The sequence below is a fragment of the Strix aluco genome, chromosome 6, assembly GCF_031877795.1.
Source record: "Strix aluco isolate bStrAlu1 chromosome 6, bStrAlu1.hap1, whole genome shotgun sequence".
Taxonomy (NCBI): Eukaryota; Metazoa; Chordata; class Aves; order Strigiformes; family Strigidae; genus Strix; species Strix aluco.
Genome location: NC_133936.1, coordinates 24,854,301 through 24,879,755, shown reverse-complemented (window position 1 = coordinate 24,879,755; position 25,455 = coordinate 24,854,301). Strand labels below are relative to the sequence as shown.

The window sequence follows — 25,455 nt, the reverse complement described above, 5'->3', positions numbered from 1 at the left end:
TAAGACTCTGGGGAATTGTCCAGTGTGAGCTGCAACCAGTGCTGCCTGCAGGGTCACTGTGCTTGGCGTGGTGGCTCGGTGATGGGGGAGGTGAGCATGAGGGGTGGAGGAAGATGGAGATGCTGTAGGGTTGGCAGGGCGCGGGTGCCTGGGTTAACATGCACAGAAAGGTGAAAGCACCTCATGGCATCCTCTCACTTTTTTTCTAACTAGTCTTGGGCTTCGTTTGCTGTTGTGGTTATTTATCTTACTCCTCCTCACTACCCCACAGCACCTGCACCTTTCACATAGCTCCGTTGCGGTTGTAAGAGGTAAAAGATTAGAACTCTGCAGTTTATTGAAAAGGATATGCCTAAAACAAGACAAAAAATCTATCATCTATCCGCAGCTGAAGTAGGGCTGAAAAAATGCTCAGTGTGATACTGCCTTGACATGTGTTTCTTCCCCAAGAACTGTCCCATGTAGTCCTGCCCAGGGACCTCCAGGCTCTTGCTCTTCTCTCCTTTGTGGCCCCTGACTGCAGCAGGATGGCGTTGCATCCCCCAAGTCGGTCACTATCAAGTTTGTAAAGGTGCAGTTCCCCGTGGCAGATCTTCCTGTTATTGCCAGCTCCTGTGTGTCATTCAGGTTGATCTACTTTGGGGCTACATAGACCTCATCCGCTTTATACATGTGCCTGTGAATGAAGCTTATCATCTGTCACCTCTCTGAAGGCCGTTTGTGGAAAGAGAAAAGAAGCTCTGACTCGGGGTCTGGGCAAGAGCTCTGCAGCATCACTGGTACCGGCCACTTTCTCTGCCCTGGCATTTTGCGTAAGGGTGGTATTTTTCAGTCTGGGTGGAAAGTCATACTCATACCACTCATTTCAGGTACTGTGGAGAGTTTCTTTGAAATGTGAAAAGTCCCCAATAAAGTTGCCTTCCTCTCTCTGGCAGTGGCAGCTCCCCAGAATTTCCCTGGGTCTCATGCATCCGAAGTAACTTCTCCTCTGTTGGTCTCTCTTTTGGCTGTCCAGTTCTCTGCAAGTGGTTTTAAGGGTGAAATGTTAATGCCTCCTTTTGCTACCACAGCTTCCTTCAGACAGGATAGGACAATTTGCGTTCTTACACCCTTGTAATGTCCTTTCTTGGGCCACAAAGTCTTGTAATCCCTGCTCCAAAAGGAGTGTCGTTTCAGCCAGAAACCATCCTTAAAAGACCAGTCACTGATGTTAAAGGACGCAAAAATACTGAGAGTAACGTTTAAGTGCCATTTCCTTCCTCTGGAGCTCCTCAGCTTCGAAAGGTTTACCCCAGTTAGGAGGAGGAAAATCCAGGCTCTCCTGCTGAGTTATGCAGCAGCCCCCCTGTGTTTCAATTAGAACTTGTATTGGGTTACTCTAGTGCCTGTCAGGCTTTTCACTCCTCTATGTGTGAGTGACTGAGGCCAGAGTCTCCTAAATATTCTTTCTTCACCCTGTAGGGGAATTCCTTTTCAGTATATTCAGTAGCTTCATGCCTTACTGGGTTTGGTTTGGTGCCCTTGTTGAATTCTTTAGCAGCTTCAAACCGTCTATCTGTATACTTATTTATAGGTTTCTACATATTTAGAAACTTTAACAAGGGAAGAAGAAAAATACCTGATTTTTTTCAGATGGGATTTACCAGCATGGTGTTGCATGGGAGGAGTGTCTTCAGCATCCTCTAAAGCTCTCATTCACACCTTGCTGCACGCCCCCACCAACTCTGGCAATGCAGACAGCCCCTCTGGCCTTTGGAGGACACAGTGGTGGAAGGTGGGAAGTGTAGGCTTACTGATGATTCGGGTCCACCAAGGGAAGGGGGAGCAGGGGGACTAGAACAAATTTCATCACATCACAGTAGTATTTTTTTATCAAAACAGTTTGATAGTTCTGTACTCTCTTAAAAAACAGCTCATGAAAAAATACTGTGGTCTGTATGAAACTGATTTTAAATGATTTTCCAGCTACTTTGTAATGTGTTTACAGTTAGTTGTCATTCTTGTTTTGAGAGCTGCCTTACTAAAGTACTTGATAACCTAGCCCAATTTCCTCAAATTCAGATTTTTAAAAATTTTCCCTTTAATTAGTAATGCTTTTTGAAAGAGCCAAATCAATACTGGTTTGGAAGTTGGGTCTTTTTGCATAGAGGGCCAATCAGCATTTCAATTGGCAATTTCGGGTTTTGTCCCCTTTAAGTTCTATCAATTCTATTTTATTTTTGCAGTTGTTCGTTCCTTCCTCTTTTTTTGCTTGGAAATTAATCATGCAGGAAATGATTAACCACAGTGAGCTGTCTGTCTGCCTCTGACTCAATATGTTTGAGAGGGGGCACCTCAAAGCAGCTCAAAATGGCTGACTAGATGCAAACAGTGCACTTGCAGTCTAGTTGTTCGCACTGTCCATCCCACGTTAAATATCACATTTCTTTTTTTAGCATTTGTAATGCTCCTGAAATGATTTCTGAAGTACTAAATTAAATCTGAAATGCCCAGAATTTGTGTTTCACGTAATTCAGTTTAGTGCCAGTTCTGCTTATTGCTCTTTATGGATTACTTTGCGAAGCAAGGGGCTCTTTGCAGAACGCAGCATATGCTTTCTCTCTCCTCTATTTTGGCTTTTAAATAAAATTAGTTTTTCTTGTGATGTGTGGCATATCATAGTATTTTAATACCGTTTCTGGTAGTGACTGCTGGGTGTGCCTGGCAGCTTGCAAAAATCAGGGCTTCCTCATGCATGTCTGATTGTATGCTCTACCTGGGATTAGGTGGGCAGCTCTGGGGCATCTCGTTTGCAATGGCTGGGGTAGCTTTCTTAAAAGGCAGCAGATGTGTGCCCACGCCTCTGGGGAAGGTTGCCCGTGGTCTGCGGGGAGGCCGCCCTGGCACGGGGGTTGTAGCCGGGGCGGTGCAGCAGGGCAAGTGCGAGGCCTGCGGTGGGGTGCCGGCTCAGTGATGGCAGTGGGGCTGGACCTCCCTGCGGAGGAAGCAGCAGTGTGCACGGCGCTGCTGGCGCCTGCCTCACCGCGGGACAGCCGCTGCTGCCAGCTGTGGAAACCTTCCTGTGGCTGACAGTACAGACCTTTGTGTTTGGGGCTCAGGGGCCGATGCTGTGCTGTATGTACACGGGTTCGTTCCTGTAATCCTTTCTGCTGCACCACCAATGCTCATCTAGATGTGGTGTTTCCATATAGCTTCTTAAAAGCTGTGACAATTTAGACTACTGCCTAGAAAATAGGCAAGGACACATGTCTTGGGTTTCAAAGTACCAATATGCCTTCAGCCTTCGTCTTTCAGAATTGGTTCCTTTTCAACATGTGGCAGCAGCAAGCATTATAAGCAACTTGGTTGTTAACAGATTTGGTAGGTAAAATTTATTGCTGGGTGGATCGGTTACTATTTCAGGTATTTTATAGTATCGGCTGTTAGTAATTGAACATAATGTCCATTTCTTAAATCCAGCTCTTTCCCACTGACCAAGAAAAAATAATGAACTGAGTCCCTTGCTCAAGTATAGGACAGTAATCTGTTTTCCTCTAATTGGAGAGTTACACTTAACATTTTAGGACATCTCTGGGCTCTGTGCAAAACAGATCCTGCGAATTAGTGATGAACAGTGCTGCTGCAGAATTCAAGTTCAGCATTGTGCTGATTCAGCTGCTTTGCTTCTGCAGCCCGAGAGGCGCTGCTCAACCCAAGGGTCAGCCCCAGCACTGTGCTGTGCTGTGGGGACAAGCCCCCAGGTCACTGCATATCTTCAGTACATTATTATTCCTCCTACAGGCTTATAGTGATCAAATTTAAAAATCGAGAGAGCGCCGTTTTTTTTGCTTACAAAAAGTCAGACAAAGAAATAGATTGTACAAAATCTAACAACCAAACAGCAAGGGTGAGTTAGAGCTTCAAAGGCAGATGTGCTGTTTCTTGCTGCAAAGTTTCAGCTTAAGTTTCTGAAATTCCCAGCAGCAGGAGCAGAGTCAGAGTGTGGCAAAAGTAGGAGTGAAGCAGTGTTGTCACTTACATTTTAAGTTGAAATTTGACAAACTGGGGTGTTTTACTGGCTCTGTAAGCGTGCGCATTATACTTTTGTGTGTGGGCACACGGGTTTCTGAGTCATGCCATATGATCTCTTTTCTGATGGCTCCTAAAGGACGTGTGTACTCTAGAACATAATGAGTAAACAGCTCTGCAGGATGCTTGGGTTAAACTTCAAGCCAGTTCTGCCTGAGTTTGGCCTATTACAGAACCTTGTCCTGTGGTTCCAAAATATCATTTTCCAGACTCCCCTGGTAACTGCCCTGGGGGCTACAGGACTTGTTCAGCAGTAGCTAAATGCTAGGCTCACCAGTGTACAGCTGCGTACCTAACTTCCACTCCTGTCTCATTAAGAAAGCCCTTCACTACCAGAGGAGGTACTAGCTAGTGTGCAGCTGGGGATGGAAGGTACGTCAGAGGATGTCATCCCTCTGCAAGATGGGATAGGGAAAGAGGGGGCACCCAGTGCCTTTTTCTCTTTTACCTCTTTGCAAATAATGTGTGCAGGGAGTGTTTTGGAGAGGCTGGATGTGTCTGTGGGTAGTGGCTTCCCCTTAGAGAACTTGGACTTCAAGTGTTAGTTACCCTGCTTCCCCTCTGTCCCCACCAACTCCTTAAGAAGCCTATCTAAAACAACCCAGTTAAAAGGAAAAAAGGTAGAACAGAGCAACACAAGCATGCAGAAAGCAAGCGCTTAACTGACAGGGAGGTAGGCAAGTTACAGCATTTGAAAAAACACTGCTTTTTAGAGAAAGCACTTCATAGACCAGCTGGCTCACTTGCTGCATTCAGGTCTGAGCTGCCTTAAGGAATTCATTTAAAAGTCTTATATCAAACCAAACTTTTTTCTGCCTGCTCCAGAAACTTTCCCGTGGCACATGGAGTGCCGAGGAGACTTCACGGCGCATTATCCAGACTGCTTTGGCCTGTTATCAAAGCAGTGCAGAGAGCAGAATTTCTCTTCTTAATCAGTTGAAGGAGTTAAAAGCTTGGTGAAATAACCTAATGGCACAGTTACACTAGAGACAACTGCAGCTGTGAAAAGACTGTGTTAAGAAACAGGATGGTTGTGGTCTGCTGTAAGAAATAATTTTCCTGTTGACTATTTTTTTAAACAGGAAGCTGAAGAACAAAGCAGCATTAGTCTTGGTGCTTTTAATAGGCTTCAGATTTCAAATATTGCATTTAGGATAAGCAGATCAGGAAAGGATAGGGCTTTGTGCAGAGTTTTATGCAACAACTGAGAGTTAGAAATATGGAAGACAGGAATATAATGATTCAAGCAGATCCTCTGAATGTGAAGCTCATGCTTCTCAGGAGACACTGTGAGATGCGCGGTAACACACCAGAGGACTGATGAGGGCACGCAGGTCTGTTTGCAGGACTTTGTGAACGCATGTGTTTGCACAGCGCTGCGTAGGCTTGGCTTCGTGCAGTTTCCTCTTTGTCAGCCAGTCTGTCCACCAGCTTCCCCTCTGCTCTGCTTGCTCTTTCGCAGTAACCAGAAAGAGAAACAGTTTCTGCAGTAGAGGAGAAGAAAACCTGCAAACACTAGAGCCAGTGGTAGTGCTTCACACCACTTTGAACTCCACATTTTTTTCTAGAGAGTAAGCCAGAGTTAGGGGTGATGTGTCCGACTCCTTTCCGAACCCTTTCCTCCCTAGAAATTTTAGACAAAATCTATTAAAGTCTTATTTCAGAAAAGGTTTCTTCTGAGGAGGGTAGCTCAGCAATTTTTTGTGTGTGGGGGTTTATAGCTGTATTATAATTCTTTTGAAGCATGAGCATCTGATGAGATAAATCTGTACGTCTTACCATTTTTTTCTCACACACATATCATGGATCATCTCAGAGGCATTACAGACTTTGTAGGTGGTGACGCACCTCAAACCCTCGCTGCAAATACCATTTTGTTCCATTCAGAACATTTTCCTAATACTCATTTAAACTGTAAAGGGTACTGTACCTAGTAAGAAGCTGATTTGGCAGATACTGTGCTATTACAGTTCGCCTTGGTTTTATCTAAAACAATTAAGTGACTTCAGAAAGTAAGAGCTGTGTATTCTTGTAAATAACTGCCCTGGGGACCTCAGCTGTCAGCCTGGGGTTGTCTGGAGAATAACCCTTATTCCTATTCCCACTGGTTTTACCTGTCTTGTGCAAACACTGTATAAATGGTGGCAAATCACTGTTACTACAGCTGGCTCAAGTGAATGGGCAAGAGCAAAGCACATGCTGAAATGCCATAGCACCATTAGAAAAGCCCCAGAGCTTCTGATAGGCAGTTCCAGCGAGCAGTGTGCCGGAATGCCACAAAAAGCCCTTGTGACTGGAAAAAAATTCCTCATTGCTTGTCTGTCTTTTTTTTTTTTCATTTAATATTTTCGTTGCAATGAAGTTTTATATCTCAGGTGTGACCCTCCTAAGATTGCTCTAGGTTGGAAGTTATGTTTGGGGTGGGAAAAAGCAGGAGCATGGTCACTGGCGGGGAAGCCTGGGGAAGGCTGAGCTTTGGCAGCCAAGCTTTTCCCTCCACAGCAGCCTGTGGCTGAGAGGCCAGGCTGTCTGCATGCTCTTCCTCCTCTGGGAAAGTACATAGAGCCTGACTGTGTGTGCTACTCCTGAGGAGGAGGAAGGTGTATTCAGAGGTGATGATGATGGAGCTTGGAGTCTTCAGAGCAAGCAGGGAGAAAGGAAGAAGCATGAATCTTTCCCAGAGCTCTGCTTTTCCACTCTACCCATAATAGTCTGGGGGGGGGGAGTGATCGTCCAGCAATTTAAGGGCTTTGAAAAGTTAGCATCTCTTTCTGAGTATGATCTTAAAGAGTTGGTGCCTTCTTGAAGTAAGGGTTGATGGTATAACTGTGGGATTATCCTGAAGTACTTTCACAGGAACAAGATTGTTGGATTAAACAGAGTTCAATTTTATTACTGCATTTTTGTGCATTGCCACAGCAATGCATGGTTGTGTATGTGTGTGAAACTGGATGTCTATGAGTTTGTATGGCAGTGGGGATCATGTAGGGAATCCCTATTTAAGGATGTAGCTGATTTCCATACAATGAAACATGAAGTTCTTTTTCAGATTATTTAGATTTATAAAATGTATCAGATAAACCTGTTAGCTGCAAGGATGCTTTTTAGCTGAGTATAAATTTATTTATTAAGATTTATTAATCCCTGGGACTTGTGTGTTTTCTGTGTTTTGCTGTGCAGGTTTCTCAGCAAGACCAGACGGAGCTCAGCCTTCCACCATGCCTGTGCCTCCCCCTCCAGCTCCCCCTCCACCCCCAACATTGGCCCTGGTAAGTTTTGCAGGAGGCACAGGTACCATATACACTGTCCTCTGTTGCTGCTTGTCATATTGGAGTGACATGGGTTTGACAGATGGACCACTCAGTGGATAAGGAATGGGCTGGATGGTCACACTCAAAGAGTTGTGGTCAATGACTCGATGTCCAAGTGGAGAGCAGTGACAAGTGGTGTTCCTCAGGGGTGGGTGTTGGGACCAGCGCTGTTTAACATCTTTGTTGGCAACATGGACAGTGGGATTGAGTGCACCCTCAGCAAGTTTCCCAACGACACCAAGCTGTGGAGGGAAGAGATGCCATTCAGATGGACCTTGACAGGCTTGAGAGGTGGGCCCGTGCAAACCTCATGAAGCTCAACAAGGCCAAGTGCAAGGTCCTGCACATGGATCAAGGCAATCCCAAGCACAGATACAGGCTGGGTGATGAGCAGATTGAGAGCAGCCCTGAGGAGAAGGGCTTGGGGGTAGTAGTGGATGGAAAACTGACTATGAACCAGCAATGTGCGCTCGCAGCCCAGAAAGCCAACCGTATCCTGGGCTGCATCAAGAGAAGTGTGGCCAGCAGGTCGAGGGAGGGGATTCTCTCCCTCTACTCTGCTCTCGTGAGACCCCACTTGCAGTGCTGTGTCCAGCTCTGGGGCCCCCAACATCAGAAGGACATGGACCTGCTCAAGCGGGTCCAGAGGAGGCCACAAAGATGATCAGGGGGCTGGAGAACCTCCCTTATGAGGACAGGCTGAGAGAGTTGGGGTTGTTCAGCCTGGAGAAGAGAAGGCTCTGGGGAGACCTTATAGTGACCTTCCAGTACTTAAAGGGGGCTACAGGAAAGATGGGGAGGGGACCCTTTATCAGGGAGTGTAGGGATAGGATGAGGGGTAACAGTTTCAAACTGAAAGAGGGCAGATTTAGATTAGCTATAAGGAAGAAATTCTTTCCTGTGAGGGTGTTGAGGCACTGGCACAGGTTGCCCAGAGAAGCTGTGGCTGCCCCCTCCTTGGCAGTGTTCCAGGCTGGGTTGGACGGAGCTTTGAGCAACCTGGTTTAGTGGAAGGTGTCCCTGCCCATGGCAGGGGGTTGGAACTAGATGATCTTTAGTGTCCCTTCCAACTCAAACCGTTCTATGTATGTATACTGAGCAGGATGTCCAGAGACACTGAGGTGCGGACGAGGGTATGCATGACATTTGGGGAAAGCAATCTGACATTTTGTTTACAGTTGATGATTGATCCTACAAGAGGGACCATCACTTCCACTCCCTCCCAGTGCCCATACGGATGTCACTAGCCATGTTGACTCTCCATTCTCCTCTTCCTCCCACACTGGTGGTTTGACCTGATGTAGGGATCCTGGGTGGAGAGGCACAGTTCCTCAACAGCTTGTCTAAGTCAGGGGAATTGCCTTCCTCCAGCCACGTACTCCCACCTTTTCCCCTGTTCTACCCTAGTACTTATATGACCTGAGCTGGAAAAAATCAATCCAATTGTTTAAATTTGGTAAGGATAGTTCTTAGCCAGCATAGCTCCCTCAGCCAGCCTGTGGTATCAGAGCACAGGATCCACTGGTGGCACAGCATGATGGGTGAGATGACATTGGACCTGACTTAAGTCAGCCTAGGCTGCAATAGAGCTTGTGCTATATTTGCCCTCGAACAGTCAGTCACCTCATTGACAGGAAAGAAAAGGCTTCTTGAAATGCCATTGTAAAGTACTCACATGCTTTCATAGCAAAAGCCTAGCTGGTTACACAGATAAGTTGGGCTGTGCTGCTGAAGAGCCTTTCCCTCGTTTTCCATGACAAGCAAAATACAGACTCTGTGCTTGGTCCTTCCATGGCAACTCTCACCCCCTTTCAGGAAATTTCCATAATACTGATCTGATAAGTTAGAAAGCTTTTCAGGAACCACCATTTCCTAGAAGCAATAACCATATATACGTGTGTGTGTGTGCATATATGTTATGTTTTGGGAGGTTTTTTGTTCTTCCTTGAAAAACTGTGTCACCAAAACATAAATTGAAAAGAGAGGACCACTGAGACAAACCTCATGCATCTAAAGGTTTTACTGGGTTTGTTTGAAGAGGTCTGTATTGTTGAAGTGGTGATTGCCATTTTAAAGCATTTCTATCAAAACTAAAATAGCAGATAAAGCTCCATTTATCCAGAATTTGTATATTAGGAGTTTTCACTACAACTTTCAAGAATGTCCACCTTTTTGTGTAATCAAATTATGTGGGTAATCTGTTCTTGTTCAGTGTCCAAAATGACAATTTGCCACAGATGTACCTTGGCTTTAAAAAATCAGAGACTCTAAATCTTGAGTTAAAAAAATGCAAATTCACATAAAAGTGTTCTCTTTCCAGTGAATAGTGTGGGTTAGAATAGCAGCAGTGTTTGGGGCCTCAACTCAGTAACAAAGCCTGTAAACGTCATTCACCTCTAACATCATTCACAGAATCAGATGTGCCATGTTACCCACTCCAGTGCTGTTAAAACAGAAATGGAGGTCTCAAGTAACTACCATATCTGAGCAGGACCCTGTAGCTAGAAGTTGAGGTTTATTTTGCCACCTCATTTTTAATTTTATTTTGCAGGCAAATACTGAAAAGCCATCCCTAAGCAGGTCAGAACAAGCAGGGCGAAATGCTCTATTATCTGATATTACCAAAGGAAAAAAACTAAAGAAGACTGTTACTAATGACAGAAGTGCTCCGATTCTAGATAGTAAGTATGATTCTGCATGTTGAAATTTCTGTATGTGGGAATGGTTCTACATATCTGAATGCAGAAAATTTTGTGTATCATCGGATGAACTGCCATTAGAGAAGCAGGTAAAATAAAATGCCAGAAGTTGGCATGCATAAAATAAATTCTGTTCATCATGAATTAAGTCAGCTGAGGAATCAAGTACTGCTTAAGAAATGTGAGTGTTAATTTGTTTGCTTACTCTCATAAAGCAGTTCATTTTCTCATTTGCTTAAATCAGAAAACTATGCAAACCCTACTAGGAGCTCTGCTGAGGAGCTGCAGCAGATAAGGTAAACAAAACCCCTGTAAGGACTGAGGAGAGCACAGAGAATAAAGTGCAATTTCAGACTCTACTTTTGCATAAACAATAGAAAAATAAAGGCACCCCTGGCATGACAGCATTGGCTTGTTAATGGCCCCAATACCCCTTAAAGCAAAACTAGAGCCAGGAGCCACAGCCCCACCCGTGTATCACTCTGCATGCAGTTTTGCCACTCCTGGAGTGACTCAGGGGTGTTATCTTTTTGGCTGAGTTTTGTTGCTCAGCCTGCCCAGCGGTGCCCTGGCACAAGACAACAGCTCCTCTTACCTGAATGGAGACGAGGTCTCCATCCAGCTGTGCTGCTGCTGTGTCTCACTGTACATCTCGGAGGAGGCTGGAAAAGCCAGTGTAGCAAAAGTACTGGGAAGACAGAACAGAAACAGGGGAAGAGCGAGGACCAAGGAAGGGCCTGCTATGTCAGAGGAACAGCATTTATTGCCTAGGGAGAGACAACGCTTCTACAGACTGATGAGAAAATGTGATACAACTCAGTCCAGGTCTGGCCATGCAATTAAAGGCTGGACTGTGATAGGAAGATGATGAAGAAAGAAGGAAATGCCCAAAGGAGTGTGACCAAGTAAGAACAATAATAAAAAAAAATAGATACAGTCCTGCAGTCAGCCAGGTACCTAGTTTTTAAACACTTGAGTACTATCTCTGAAAGCAAAGTTACATGTTCTAGCTATTGTAATGAGCTGAAGAAAAGCATTAAGGGGATTAAAGGAGGGGTAAACAGTAAGATTAAAATTATGTGGCCTATTATCTTATTTACATGAATTAACAAATCATGATGAAAGACTAAACCATAGTAGCAGCATTTCTCCAGAGGTTCACGCCCTATGTGAGTCAGAGCTGAACTGAGCTAACATGCTTAAGAAAAGAGAAGGATGATGTGAAATATTCCCCCATAAACACATTCTTCCTTCTTTTTTCTGGGTGGGATTATTAGAAGTACTTTTCATCCACAGGTTTTAATTACTTTAAAGTCAGTGAAATTTTTACCCATGTAAAATTGTGGAAATTGAGATGCCAAGAAATTAAGCAACTGATCCTCAGCCATGTAGCCTTGTCATCTGAGAGCTGATCTCCACAGATATCCCAACCTGTGAGCCTGCTCATTTTGTAGTGATGCTCTGAATAGGGCTCTTCCCTGTATTTGTAGTTGTGGAAATGCTTTCGTTTTACTTTTAGCATCTCGGTGCTGTCACAGCAGAAATATTGACATTAAAAAGAAATGGGAGAGGAGGGGGATGCTGATAAAATAATTACTGCCTATTGGAAAAATTAGCAGCTAATGATCCTGTCACTGCATTTCAGGACCTACAGGAAAGTAATCAGAAATTAAATCTCTTTCCCCACCAGGCTGTATTTGAATAAATAGATATGTTGCAACATCATCAATAGTGACAGAGTTTTACGCGTTCCCAGAAGTGATCACCAGAGACACCTCCAAGAGGAAGGACATCCTTCCCTTCCTTCCCTTCCTTCCCTTCCTTCCCTTCCTTCCCTTCCTTCCCTTCCTTCCCTTCCTTCCCTTCCTTCCCTTCCTTCCCTTCCTTCCCTTCCTTCCCTTCCTTCCCTTCCTTCCCTTCCTTCCCTTCCTTCCCTTCCTTCTCTTCCTTCCCGATTGCCCTGTCTCTTGGTTTGCTTATGGAGAAGTGGAAGGGAAGGATAAGAGCAAAGGTATGAAGAAATGGGAAGCAACTACAAAGATGCTAACAAAGGCAACATGATGTTTTTGAGAGGTCCCATTCGTGCTCAGTTCCAAATTCTCCATAGCGAGTTTCTCTGCTTTCCAGTCCAAAGCAGACTAAAGGAAAGTGATGGCTTAATAAAATGCAGTGGCTGTGTTCATTGAACCACCTCTTCCATGGTGCAATAGTGGTGGTGATGGTAGCTGTGATGATCCAGCCTGAGCAAGGACTTGTGTGTTTTGAAAACTTGTCCATTCTTCCCCAGCTAAAAGCATTGCTCTAGTGAAAGAGATAACTTTGCAGGATCAGTCTTGCTTCTCTGCCTAACGTGGGGCATTTCTTTTTCCAACAGAACCCAAGGGACCTGGTGGAGGTGGCAGCGGTGGCTTTGGAGGAGGTGGCGGTGGCAGCGGCGGGGGTTTTGGTGGTGGTGGTGGTGGCAGCTTCGGTGGTGGTGGACCACCTGGCCTTGGAGGCCTTTTTCAAGCAGGAATGCCAAAGCTGAGATCTGCTGCGAGTCGAGATGCCGGTAAGAACGCCCTTGCGGTTCCAGTGTGAAAAAGTAAATGACATTGCTTAAAACTGTCGTAGCACTGCAATCAATTACCTGCTGGGACTGAAAAAGTCTTCAAATACCTTAGGCTCTTAGGAAATTTAATTTTCAGCTTGAATCTTATTCTGTTCCCTTTGTGTGAGAGAAGTGAGACTCCTCTTTCCACCCATCCTCCTAGTTACTGATGAAAACTAAAGATCTCAGCAATGTTGAATTGCTACCTGCAAAGTACAGTCAGGCAGGCTAGGTCCTGCCTTAGCTGTGGGTGTGCAGGACCAGAGGGGAGCATAAGAGGATTCCAACTTAATTCTCCCTTGTGCACCAGGAAAAAGGATCTACTTTCCAAATGGAAAGTACATCTGCGTCAGCTCTACAACAGCATGCTTTACCACTTAGGGAGTGCATGAGGCATCCCAGCTGGCTGGTACGCGCACTGCAGTTGGAGGCTGGTCTGGGGCATGCACTGTTCTTCTGGCTGGCAAAACAGGTGCCCGAAGCCTCGTGCCCCTTGAAACGAAGATCTGGGGCCAGTGAGTTCTGTAAGGTTAAGGGCATAGGATTGCACACTTGATGGAGGAGGACTGGGCAATGGGGGCTGCAGGGTGTTATGAACCTTACATATTTTATAGACTAACATCATTTTTCAGCATATGTGTACAACACAGTCTCTTGGAGCTGATATTTTCTATTTTGTCACGGACTATTCTGGGAATTTGCATTAATACAAAAGTTCCTGGCATTCCAGAACAGTACTTCTTCAACGGCAAGGCTGGCTGCCCTCTTCCTGACGTGCAGCAGTACATCCTTAGATAAGAGCTGCAAGAAAGGGCCAAAAAGAGCCTATTGCGGGACTGTTGCTGTTAAATACCCTTTAAAAGCTAAGATTTCGTTGCTTTCAGGTTGATGGTATGAAATACTTGTTCACCGTTTCTTCCCTTCCCGTGTTACTGCTTGCTGAGAGACGGCTGCATCAGTTGTGTTACCTTGTGGCCACTTTGGTCTCTCTCTCTCGCAAGTCGTCCCTCCTGAGCGTTATCAGGATGTCACCCGCTGCTCTGGCGCGGTTCCCCGGTGCTCTCAGCTCACGGTTCCAGGGGGCCGAGCCCCGAAGGCCTGTGTGCCCCGCGCCGGGGCTGAGCCCCTCGGTGTCTGCAGGGCCTTGGGACGCCGCAGCCCGGGAGGGAGCCGCGGGGCGAGGCCCCTGTCCCATGGTAGCTGACCGCCGCTCCTGTGTCCGCAGATGCCGGGGGAGGCCGCCCGCCCGCCCTGCCGCCCGGAGGCCGCTCCGCAGCCGCCAAGCCCTTCTCTCCGCCGAGCGGCCCGCCGCGCTTCCCGGGGCCGCCCTTGGGGCCGCGGACCTCCGCTCCCGAGCCGCAGAGGAGCCGCATGCCGCCGCCGAGACCCGACGTCGGCTCCAAGCCCGAGGCCCTGCCACCGCCGGTGCCCAGCACCCCTCGGCCCGTCGCCTCCGCCCTGCACAACAGGGCTTCGCCGCCGGTGCCGGGCGTGAGCCGGCAGCCCAGCCTGGGGCCCTCGCCCCCGCCGTTCCCGGGCAGCCGGAGCGCGGGGTCGGCCGGGCCCCTCCGGCAGCCCGGCCCCAGCGCGGCGCCCCCCTTCTCCGGCCGCCCGCCGCTGCCGCCCACCCCGGGCCGGCCGGCGGAGGACAAACCGCCGCCCCCGCCGCCCCCCGCCGGGCACAGGCCGCCCGCCGCCCGGGAGGCGGCCCTGCCCCCGCCGCCGCCACAGAACAGCAAGCCGCCCGTGCCCTCCGCTCCCCGGCCCGCCCTCGGCGCCCCGGCGCCCCCGCCGCCCCCCAACAGGCCGGGGCCGCCCCCCATCCCGCCCGTCCCCGGCGGCAGCGACGAGATGCCGCGGCTGCCCCAGAGGAACATCTCGCTGGGGCCCTCCTCGGCGCCCGGTGGCGGGGGGGGCCGCGCCGGACCCCTGCCCCCCCCGCCCAGCGAGAGGCCCCCGCCGCCCGTCAGAGACCCCCCCAGCCGGTCAGGTAGGGAGCCGGGGCGGCGCTGGGACCGGGGGGGGGGGACGGGCCGAGGGTCCTGAGCTTGGCGGGGGCTGACAGATGGGCGCGGCGGGATGAAGGGGGGATTCTTTACGGGCAGGGGCGATTTTCGGCGGCGCCTCGAGGAGCGTAACCCGGAACCGGGGCCCTGCGGTGGGGCCGGGGCGGGCCGGCGCTGACTCGCGCGGGGTCCGGCGGTGCTGTGGGGCGCGAGGGGCGTGGCGGCGGCGGCGGGCGGGTCCCTGCGCGCCCCGCCCCGCTCCCGCGCCCTCGGGCAGATCCCGGCCACCGTCGTTACAATTCCGTGAGGACAAAGGGGCGCAGCCGGGGGGTTTCCCCGGGCCGAGCCGTGACGCGCAGCGGCTGCTCTGTCGAGCTGCTGCCAGGCGACAGCATTTGCCTTCCTGAGTCAACCTGCGTGAGGTAATGGCGGCGTTCGGTCAGTGAAAGTTTGCAGAACCCGACCTCCCGCGTGTTGACAGACGCGAACGCTTGCCGCCAAATACAAATTATTTTAATAAAAGACGTAGCCAACAGTTGTTAAATATAATGGCAGTTGTTACAGCGTGACTAACTGTTGTTACCTACCCTATGGAGATTTCAAATGAGACTAAAAATAGAACTGTCTCCTTTAAGTTATTTCATAATATACTTTGTCCTCTGTGACAACTACTGTTTATAACTTTTAAGAATTGCACATCGTAACTCAGCTCTCTTAATACCTGATGCTTCTCCCTTTGGAGATGAGGGAATTTCAGCTCAAACATCCAGGCCCTGTGACATCGGGAAGGGAGAAACATTGTACAGAAGGCAAGGCTGGGAAGCCCCATAGAGTTGCCTTTTGTTTCATCCTGTGAAATAAAAACCTGGAATCATTTCAAACCCACCCAGTCCAGGACAACAGAGCTGAATGTCACGGGCGCTCCCACAGGCGACAGCTGTCTGTGTTGCTTTCCAGCTCCTTGAACCAGCCTGGAGCTCCTGTAGGAGAGCACCTGCAGCAGCCGTGCAGCTACAGAAAATACTGGCCCCGAAACAGTGCTTTGTGGAGCTGGTTGCCAGCCCAAAGGATGGCACAATGCCAGAGCAGCCTGCAGTAAATAAAACAGAGAAATTTTGTCATGTTTGGCTGGAAGCATGGATCAAAGTTGCAGAGAGCGTCTGCAATTATTCAGATGCTTCCAAGAGGTTCTTCTGTGATGGCCTTTGCTTCCACCAGTGCTTTCCTGGTTGGCTCTTTTCTGAGGCAGATGGTTTTAGCAAATCTGTACTACTCTCCTGCAGGCTTAATAAGTAGAAGGAAGTTATAGCAATAAATTATAAACATAAATACTCCTATTCTGCAGCAATTCAGTATAGATTAACGGGGTTTGGGTAGGTTTAGAGAGAGAGCAGGCAAACTGTTCTGAAGGTTGCTAAATGTTTCTCATTCTTAGAAACCATTCCCTGAAGGCAAACTTTAGTAATTTGTAAAAAAAAGAAGGGGAAAAAAGGGGGAGGGATTAAAAACCCCACAAAATACAGCATGTTTCTTAAAGCATGTTTCAACTTATTGCTAGAGACACAATATCTGCTGCTCTGTTTTTCAAAATGCACGTCTGTAGCTAGATTTCATCATGACAAGGAAACATTTCATAAAAATGAATATAGTTGCCCAACTGTGCCAAACAGAGGTAGCGAGACCTTTGAACACACATAGCCCTCCACACCCTCTGCTTCATCTCCTTGTGTCCTAACCACGGGTACCTCTCTCCCTGTCAGCAGCAGCTTTCTTGCCTTTATTTACCCGCTCCTCCGGGAAAAGCGCCCTTCCCCTGCTCTCAGGACAATCCTGGTCCTGTGTTACATGGGCCGTGCCTTTGTATTTGACCTGTTGTGTCACCACACCAGTTACTCAAGTGCACAGGCACTGGGAATGCCAGTCTGCGTGTGAGGTCTGTTGCCAGTTTAGCAGGAGGTGGAAATGCTCCAACTCCCCCAAAACCTGGCGTGTAGCACATACGTTTATAAATGAGCGAGCTGATGCTATGCTACTTAATGCTGCAACTCCTGGGCTGAATTCCCCTGTGTGCTACCACAGACCCTGGCTGTGACACCCAGAGGGGACCACCCCTATGGACAGAGCCTCAGAGCTCTTCTGCTACAGGTCCTCTTGCCTTACAGTGGTACATGGAAAGGAAATGGGCTATGGTTTGGACCTCCACAGTACCCCAAATTCCAACTGTAACTTCTGGTCATTGTGGCCAATGTAATTTAGAGTGGTTTAAAAGTGGCTTCAAGGACCACCACCTCCACAGAGGCTTCTGTAGCTGAGGGAAATGGGCATATGGGCACTGAGGTGTATTTATGCTTAGATATACCCTGCTCCCCTGATCTCTACTCTTCCAATCAGCACCAACTCCCTAGAGAGCCCTGGAGAGCAGGGAAGTGGGTGCTGAGGGTGATTGCCCCTTGGGCCTGAGGGTCCCAAGCCAGCCCACCCTCTCCAGTTTGTTAGTGGGAGGCTGTGGGACGCAGGCAGCAGCTTACCACTGGCAGAATAACCCCTGATGCAAATGGTGTTTGTGTGCTTGCCTCTCGTCTTGCTCCAGGCCCCCTCCCACCACCTCCTCCCATAAGCAGGAACGGAAGCACTTCAAGGGCTTTGCCCGCTACTCCCCAGCTGCCCTCCCGGGCAGGGCTGGACAGCCAGAGAGGTGGACCACGACCGCCGCTTCCCCCCGACCGGCCGGGCTCGGCAGCGCCGCCACCACCACCACCACCTTCATCAGCTGTGAGAAACGGCTTCCAGGATGCAGGTGATGGTAAGCCATCCTCCCAGCTGTTTGCCTTTGATAGACACTGTAGCAGCTTTTGGCCTTAACGCATCAAAAAAGGTTTGGGATAGAGGCTTTGTTTCTAACAGAGACCTTTGACTTCTGACCAACAGAGCTATCATTTGGGTCTCCATTAACCCCGCTAAGTAAGAATGGAGTAAATATGCCATACACAGAGCAGATCTGTAAAGTCATCAATACAGTCTCCAAAGTAACCATTTGAAAAATAGACTAAAAAAAAGAAACGTATTCGTCTTTTTTTTGCTTTGCTACAATGCAGAAATAAGGCCTAAGGGGATTGTTCTGACTCTCATAAGAATTCAAACCGTAGCTACGCTAAGACTCTTTGGAAGTCAGAATGATGACTCAAAAACTGAAAGCTGAAAAACGGATGAGGGAAGAGATTGTCAGAATGCTGCTGAAAATGCCAAGTATCTCTCTTTTTGCTAATATTTATTGAAAAGGTGAGGTCCAAGATGGCTGTGTTTTAAAGATTCATTGTGCTTTTCTATTTAATTGTTTTCTATTTGCAAAGGACAGATAAATCTTTCAGCTAATTATGGGAGGCCAAAATTAGTATTTCTGATGTTTGTAAGGTTAGAAAAAGTAAGCAGAAAATAAAACTGTAACTTACTCTTTTGTAGCATCTTCACACATCAGATAAGGTAGGTGGGTCACAGACACATTTTTTCCTACACAAGTCGTTTGCAGGGTTCAGCACCTGCAGCTTCTGGTTTCTAATTGCAACCATTGCGAGTAAACGTAGAAAAACTGGATCTCAGCAAATAACCACATGTACAACTGCTGGACAAAACTTACTTGGCTGTTCATTACATTATGCAATAAAATATAACAATATTGCAAGAAAGTTATGGTTGCAAAGTCGTGAAGCAACCAAGTGAAGAAATGACAAAGTTTGATAGCCCACACTTTGTTCCTTGGGCCTCCAAATTCAAGTGCAGAACAGAACTCTCTAAACATTTCCTATTATTTCAGTGAAGAAACTGATCAGCTTGCTTTATTCTTTAGAATCCTGTAGACCCAGTAAGTACATCAATAGGGCCCCTGTAGTCTCAAGAGATAGAGTTTCAACTGATGTATTTTTCCATTTTTGACACTAGTTACGTACAGGTTTCTCTGTCATCATAAATTTTATCACAATGGCCCCAAATTTTCTTTCTCCTGTATAAAAATTAAGAAAGTAAAAACACAGCTTATAGGTCAGTGTGCTTTTAATGATGCTTTTGAACTCTGTGTATCTACAAAGTGTGACTATCAAAAAATTCTATATCCAGGAACAAAATGCTGTTCTGAAGTAGGAGATGCTGTGTATTTCTGGTAACATGTATATGTGTGTGTGTGTTAAAAAAAATGAATCTGTTATACATGGAAGGGAACGTAGCACATTTTCCTGAGCTGTGATTTTGTGTTAAATTGGCTAAGCGATGAGTTAAAGTTAATAAGATTTTTCATTCTCAAACAAACCTAAAGCATCTTCTTCTCTGATTTCCCAATAGGATGCTGGTTCAATACGCAGCTGTGTAAGCATTTTTCAATATAAAACATGTATTAAACATGCTGTTAATGTCAGTTTACTTTCCTGAAGCTGTGTCACAAAACTAATGAGTGAATTGCGTGGGGTTTTTTTCAGATGAATGGGAAAGCAGATTTTCTTTTCATCCTATATCTGATTTGCCACCTCCAGAGCCATATGTACCCGTGAACAGAAGTTATCCCAGTAAACTAGCAAGAAATGAAAGTAGAGGTAAGTTTGTCCACCTCTGCTGTTGGAATTTCAGCATGTCATCCTAAAAACAATGTGGATGGGGAGGAGAATGAATGCTGAGGTTTCAAAACTTCTCAGACTAACATCCTGGTCACCCTTCCCCACCACACAGAAGAAGCTAAATACAGGTTCACAGGCACAAGTCCTCTTAAACTTGTATTTGAGGGGGGAATTACTTGGTTTTTAAGTTGGAACATGTATTGTAAGAGACCACCTCTGCCATTATAGTCAGCCCTTCTGCTACAGGCAAACAGAACCACAAAATCTCCTAGGACTTCCTTCTCATTTCCCATGTAATTTCATGCACAACTCATTTATTCTTGTGCCAACATCATTCTTGAGCTTAGTTATCCTCCCTCCTTGGTGTGTTAAACCCCTAATATTTTTTAAGACAACAGTCATATATATCCTCCTCTCAGCTTTTGAGAGGAGAGCTGGGCTGATTAAATCCGGATGTACTAGACTCTGCTTCCGAGCTATGTTCTCTGATCATCACGGTTACTTCTGTATATATTTCAGTTTGATTTTGTCTTTTCCAATCAGTGTTACATGCTGTTCCAGTTCAGGTCTCAACAGCAGCATAAACATTTCCTATCTTCATTAGTGGTATTTTGCCTGATACACCCAAGAATCAATTTACTTCTTTCACAACCAGTGACATCGGAGGCTCACAGTTATCCTGTAATCATCTGTACCTTCAGATGTTTGTCCCTCCCTCCTGTTTCCAAATGCTGAGGTTTTGGTTTGGAGCAGAAATTCCTGTTAGTTTCTAATCCTTCACTTTGCCCTGTTAGCTTTCATCCCATTCGTATTACTCCACAAAGAAGGGCAAAGTAATATATGCAATTTTTATGTTTCCTTTCATGAGTTTGCAATGAAAATCTTCATGTAGGGAAAAACATAAAGAGCTTTGAAATGTGACTGTATTTAGAGCTTGCCACTTTCACTGAAATTTGCATGTGTTGCAAGTTGCACTGAGGAGGTCTGTGTTTGCATAAAATAGTAAGGCTAACAAGAGCTGTCAATCCTTTTGAGAAGGGAACAAAGGACTAAAATACATACACTTTCCAGACATTTGGGGATAGCATTAGTTAAAAACTTTCTTTTGCACTGTTTGACGTTCTGATGTTGTTTAATAAACTAACTAGAAACTCTACAAAGCCTTTTCAGTAAAACAGCTAGGCAAGAAAATGAGTAGATCTTCACCAGTTACTGAATTAATGGCTTGGATGTAAACTCCCACTTTAAAAGAAACCAGGAGTAACACAAAAAACTTACTTTCTCTTTTAGGTGGCTCTGGCCGAAAAGAAAGAGGTGCACCCCCCCTTCCACCTATACCAAGGTGAAATGGGTTTTGGCCCATCTTTGGGCGATGTCTTTTTTCAGATTTCCTTCAAGTCACCTCTCCTGTCCACATCATTGGAAAGTTGTCTGTTTTGCTTTGTTTCCACTTTTGGCTTGTCAGCTGGAACAAACTTAAGTCTCTATTACAGAAGTAATAGATGCAGCTTATGAACTATAGTTGCTCAAAGCTATCAATTTTATTTGCTTATACTGCAGGCTGTCACGAAAGACATTTTGTGGACCATACACAACATACGTGCATCATGCTTACCGTGCCCAGCCCTGTCCCCTTGAGAGCTTCATGGGAGGTCTGGCTTTGAATTTAATGAGAGCCGGAACAAAGCTGTGTCATTCACAAAGCTGTTTCATTCACTTTGGGTACAGTGGCTGTATTATTTGAATGATAAAGTACAATCTATTTTCTGTTTAAAAAACAGTTGCTGGGGAAAACAGTGTAGCCAAGAGTCCCCTGGATCCTTCTTTGCATGCCTAACTTGGCCCATGTGCTTCTGCAAGCCATAGACCTACTACATGGTGACCAAGAGTTCATCCAAAACCTTTTCACTTCAGCTTAGCCGAGCAAATCTTATTTTAAAGAATAGATGGCACATCCCGCCCTGAGGATGGAGTGTGTCTCACCTTGTTTTTATCTGTGGAGAATCTTCCAAAGAAAAGCACAAGTGAAGAATTCAGCGGCATAAATTTATTTTTTTTTTTAATCCCTCTTTCCTCATTTTTTAATAGCTATGCTTTTAGTCACCTAATTCTTTCCTATTCTGATGTGGACCAGCCCACAGTCACCCGTGTCCTGGATTACTGTAATGCCCTCTACCTGAGACTACATGCGAAGAGCCCTCAGAAAGCAGTCTTGGTGCAAATGCAGCAATTATTGTAGTTGCAGGCTCCTGTAAAGCATTGCTAACATCAGTGCTCCACAGACTGCTTTCCAGTTGTTTCTTTGGTACAATTAAATGATGGGGTTTGACTTAGAAAACTTCCTGGGGCTTAGGTTACAAGTTTCAGAGAGATTGTATTTGACTTGTGTTACAGTAGAGCAGCTGAGTTCAAAAATGTGTGTTAAGTGAAAGCCCTTTGATGTAGTGAAGGAGGTCGGGGGTTTGTGTGTTCAAGTGGGAGGATCAGCTCCAAAATTTGCTGTCTGCACTGGTTCAAGAGAAATGGGAAGATCTGGCCTTCTGAGTTTACCATGAAGTCTGTCCTTTCACACTTTGCTGAAAGAAGTCTCCACAGAGAGCTGCAAGGCTTACTTTAACGGAAGAGAAAGTAAAGTATTCTAACATTGTGACAGTTGGTTAATATGTTTAATGGCTCTTGTATTTTGTATTTGAGAAAAGAGTTCATTGTATGAGTGCATTTTACAAATGGATTTAAATGCATAAAATGCCTTTGAAAATTAGAGGAAGATTATCATTCTGAATTTGAAATATTGCTGAATGATAGCTCTGTTAATTGGACTTTTGAAGGTTAGCTCTGAAAAATTTCTCCTCTGTCTCAACAGTTTCTGTTTCTTCAGCGTACTCATTGGGATCCCTGCCAAGCCTGTATCAGAAGCCATGCTCCACAGGGCATTGCTCAAAAAAAGAAGAAAAAAATGAAAAGCTAGTTATGTAGGTTAAGAAAATGTTTCTCTAACATGGGAGACATGATCTTTAGTACGCTCTGTGGCTAGAATGAGGTCAGTCCTTGAAAATCTAGGGAATTTAGCTGAAGAGAGTCTGGACCCCACTGAAGTGTTTGTGTGAGGGCTTTCTGCTCTGTCAGTGGGCTTGGAGGGGCAGATCCCCTTTCTGTCCGGCAGCCTGGTCACAGTGAAGGGGATGAGACAGTTGGATTTGGCCAGATCAAATTTAATTTGGCCTTTTCAGTGTTTGTTTACAAAATCTTGTTAGCTGTGATAGCATTTGATTATGTACCTGTTTTTTACATTTTTATATCTAATGACCTATTTTAAGTTACTATTTATGGTCTTGAACCTGCAATTAAATGCGCAGGCGCAGGGATGTATCTACATCTAATTGCAGGATCGTGGCTGTAAGAGTTTCTTAAACAGATATTAGTGGGACCTCCATGTGACAGGTGCACCTTGGGATCAAGCCGAGCGCAATACTGAATTTGTGTATGTATTTTAAGGGTATCACTTAAAGTGCCTGTCTCTTTGGGATATTATTATGTGAATAGGAGTCCAAATAAGATTTTTAGGATAATAACTTAAAGGATAAATTATTGTATTCATGTTTTTAAACTGAAGCACTTATAACTTTCTAAGGAACAACATTTTGAATTTAAGAATACAATATTTTCAGTACCTTGACCTGCCAGATCTTTTTAATATCCAAATAGCTATGCAGCCAAAAAACATAAAACCTCCAGAAACTATACCTTTTTTGTAACTTACCTGCTTCCAGCATGACTGTTTTACATTGAGTAAGTGAAATGAAAATGCTGCACATTGTTCTATCAACTCTCTGCATCATTCAAAATATCCTGTATTTGATCTTTTGAGCAAGGTTTTCTGACCAGAAATTCTGGACCACTACCAGACCTGGCAAACCTGCTTCAGTCTCACTTTAAAACATGCTGTGTAAAAGGCCCTCAGTCAAGAAGCCAAGAAACCTGAGCTGCTTGGGTTTTAGCACTTCTTTGTACTATAGAAACCCCTTCAGAATGGATGTTTGGCATATATGTAAAACAGCTTAACAATGCAGAAAGAGGTATTTTTTTCACCCAACAACAACTTTAATATTTATATCTTTTGCTATAAAAGTCCCTAGATATATTCCAGAACAATGCAGCATTTTATCATTCAATATATTTCTTCATATATCAGTAGCTATTTACAATATGATCAGTATTAAAGTATTTATTTCACTATGAAGTGTTAAAAAAAAATACAAACCAGATTGAATCAATGGTGCCTTATGACTTCTTTAGTCAACTTTTCTGTGTCTCACTAGAAAAATTAATAGGCGTGTCTCTTCAAAGTCCTGATGTAAATAGTGCCGACAGTAGCATTGTACAGTGTTTGAGCCAAGTCCTGCTGTTGTAACGTGCTTGGTCTGCTAACTTCAGATTGAGCTCAGTATATGGAGGGACTACTGGATCAGTCTTTAGGTGAGGTGTAAGCAGGCACTGGTTAGCCTTACAATCAACTGATGTATTGCTCTGGAAATTCAATCCTTTCCCAAAACCAGTGTCTCACGCTTCTGTCCATATGGCTCAGCTGACTTCAGTGTGGTTGCACAGGTTATTAGAAGACTAAATTTGATTCACTGCTTGCATATAAAATTTACTGGGTTTGTTTCAATGGCATTGTATTATAAACCTTCGCACCTCAAACGATCTTTTTATGTCATCACTAAGACTCGCATTGTGTGACAACGGCCACGGATGATCATTTTTGTTTAATCCAAGTCAGTAAATAAAATGGGAATAACGTTTGTACCATGTGACAATAATGTCTGATATTTTTGGAAGAAAAGCACGTTATGTCTGTTATGACTTTCTACAGCAGCCATTGGGAGAAGAGGTCACAGTAATTAGTGTTCAGAGTTGTTAAAGGAAGCTCAGCTTGTGATTCAGGAAGCATGTATTTCTGTAATGAACTACTTCTTAAATAAGGTCGCAAAGTTCTTGTTTTCCCGACACTAAAAGAATTGTAAGAATGACTTTTTTCTTCTGCAAGACTGAACTATTAAAGGAGTTCCTTAAATTGTCACTTAAAAAATGGACAGTAGTTTCTCCTTGCAGCAACAGCTGTTTACATGTCACTTGTAGAAGTAGGTCTCTGTTGGAGCAGAGGATGAGGGAACTAAACGGCTGTCATGCTTCACGTATATTTTAACACAACAATTTTTTGTGCAGAAATAAGGAAATAGAAAGGGTACTTTTTGCCTTTGAAGCAAAGAATCGAGTTGAATGATCAAACTGGGATTCTTTCAAGCAGAATGTCAAATGTCAAGAGACCTAGAGAGGGCCCCTCATCCACAGGACGCTGGAAAGGAGAAGACCGCTCAAGGAAATAAAAACCAATTGGCTGAATGTTACTATCAGTGCTAGAGTACAAATTACGATATAAAATGTGCACGTGTGTAATACCACATCACAATAGCATGAACACCATTGTCTCACAGTCAGGTGCAAACAACCTGTTATGGCGGTACGTTGACTCTGTGTAACATATCTTGTATGAACTTTTACCTTTTGAATGGTATTCACAAGACAATAAGGAGAATCTCTTACCTGAGATATCTACATTAAGCGTAGCTAGTTCATGGAATGGTTCTTTATGTGCTCTGGGAGAAAACAGGGATATTGTAGCCTGTAAGGTGGAAGTGTCTGGACCATTCAGTTAAAATGTAAACCTGGGGCACTGGCAAGAAGGGGAGTGTTGGAGTTACTCAGCAGAAGCAAGGCACATGTGTGTGTTCTCAGTGAGTGAGTATGCAGCAGGTGGGTAGGCAGAAAAGAAAAAAATGGAAACTGCATGTCATAAAAAAGGGAGTAGCCCTTCAGTATGTTGCCATTTTGAAATACAGTTTGTCTGTGATAAATGTTCCTTAGTGTAAACTAATGCATGCTAAGGAAGACCTCTAAATTTGGACTTCCAAAGCCACACAAGACTATGAGAGAGAAACGTAACTTAAAACATAGGCTGAGCAGAAAATAACATGTTTTTATCAGATGCTTAAAGTTTGAGCTTTTTATAAAATATTAATCTAGGTCTGTGAATATTTTTTTGCTTAACATTTATTTTGTATGTGATTTTGTTCTCCTTATTTTTCTGTCCTATGCCAAATAAATTTTACTTTTATTTAA

General features: G+C 45.3%; 1 protein-coding gene across 3 annotated transcripts in view; it reads left to right on the top strand.

Moving 5' to 3' along the window:
- The window catches only part of WIPF1 (WAS/WASL interacting protein family member 1), a 58,608-nt gene extending 33,153 nt beyond the window's left edge, over positions 1-25,455 (top strand). For 2 of the 3 annotated variants that reach the window (XM_074829154.1, XM_074829155.1), the window contains 7 exons: positions 7,249-7,337; positions 9,931-10,060; positions 12,453-12,629; positions 13,894-14,658; positions 17,265-17,477; positions 19,141-19,254; positions 20,566-25,455. In XM_074829154.1, coding sequence (XP_074685255.1) covers positions 7,287-7,337; positions 9,931-10,060; positions 12,453-12,629; positions 13,894-14,658; positions 17,265-17,477; positions 19,141-19,254; positions 20,566-20,621 — 1,506 coding nt within the window. In that variant the 5' untranslated portion in view covers positions 7,249-7,286 and the 3' untranslated portion in view covers positions 20,622-25,455. Of the gene's footprint in view, positions 1-7,248; positions 7,338-9,930; positions 10,061-12,452; positions 12,630-13,893; positions 14,659-17,264; positions 17,478-19,006; positions 19,031-19,140; positions 19,255-20,565 lie in introns of all 3 variants that reach the window. The other variant, XM_074829153.1, reaches the window with a different exon arrangement.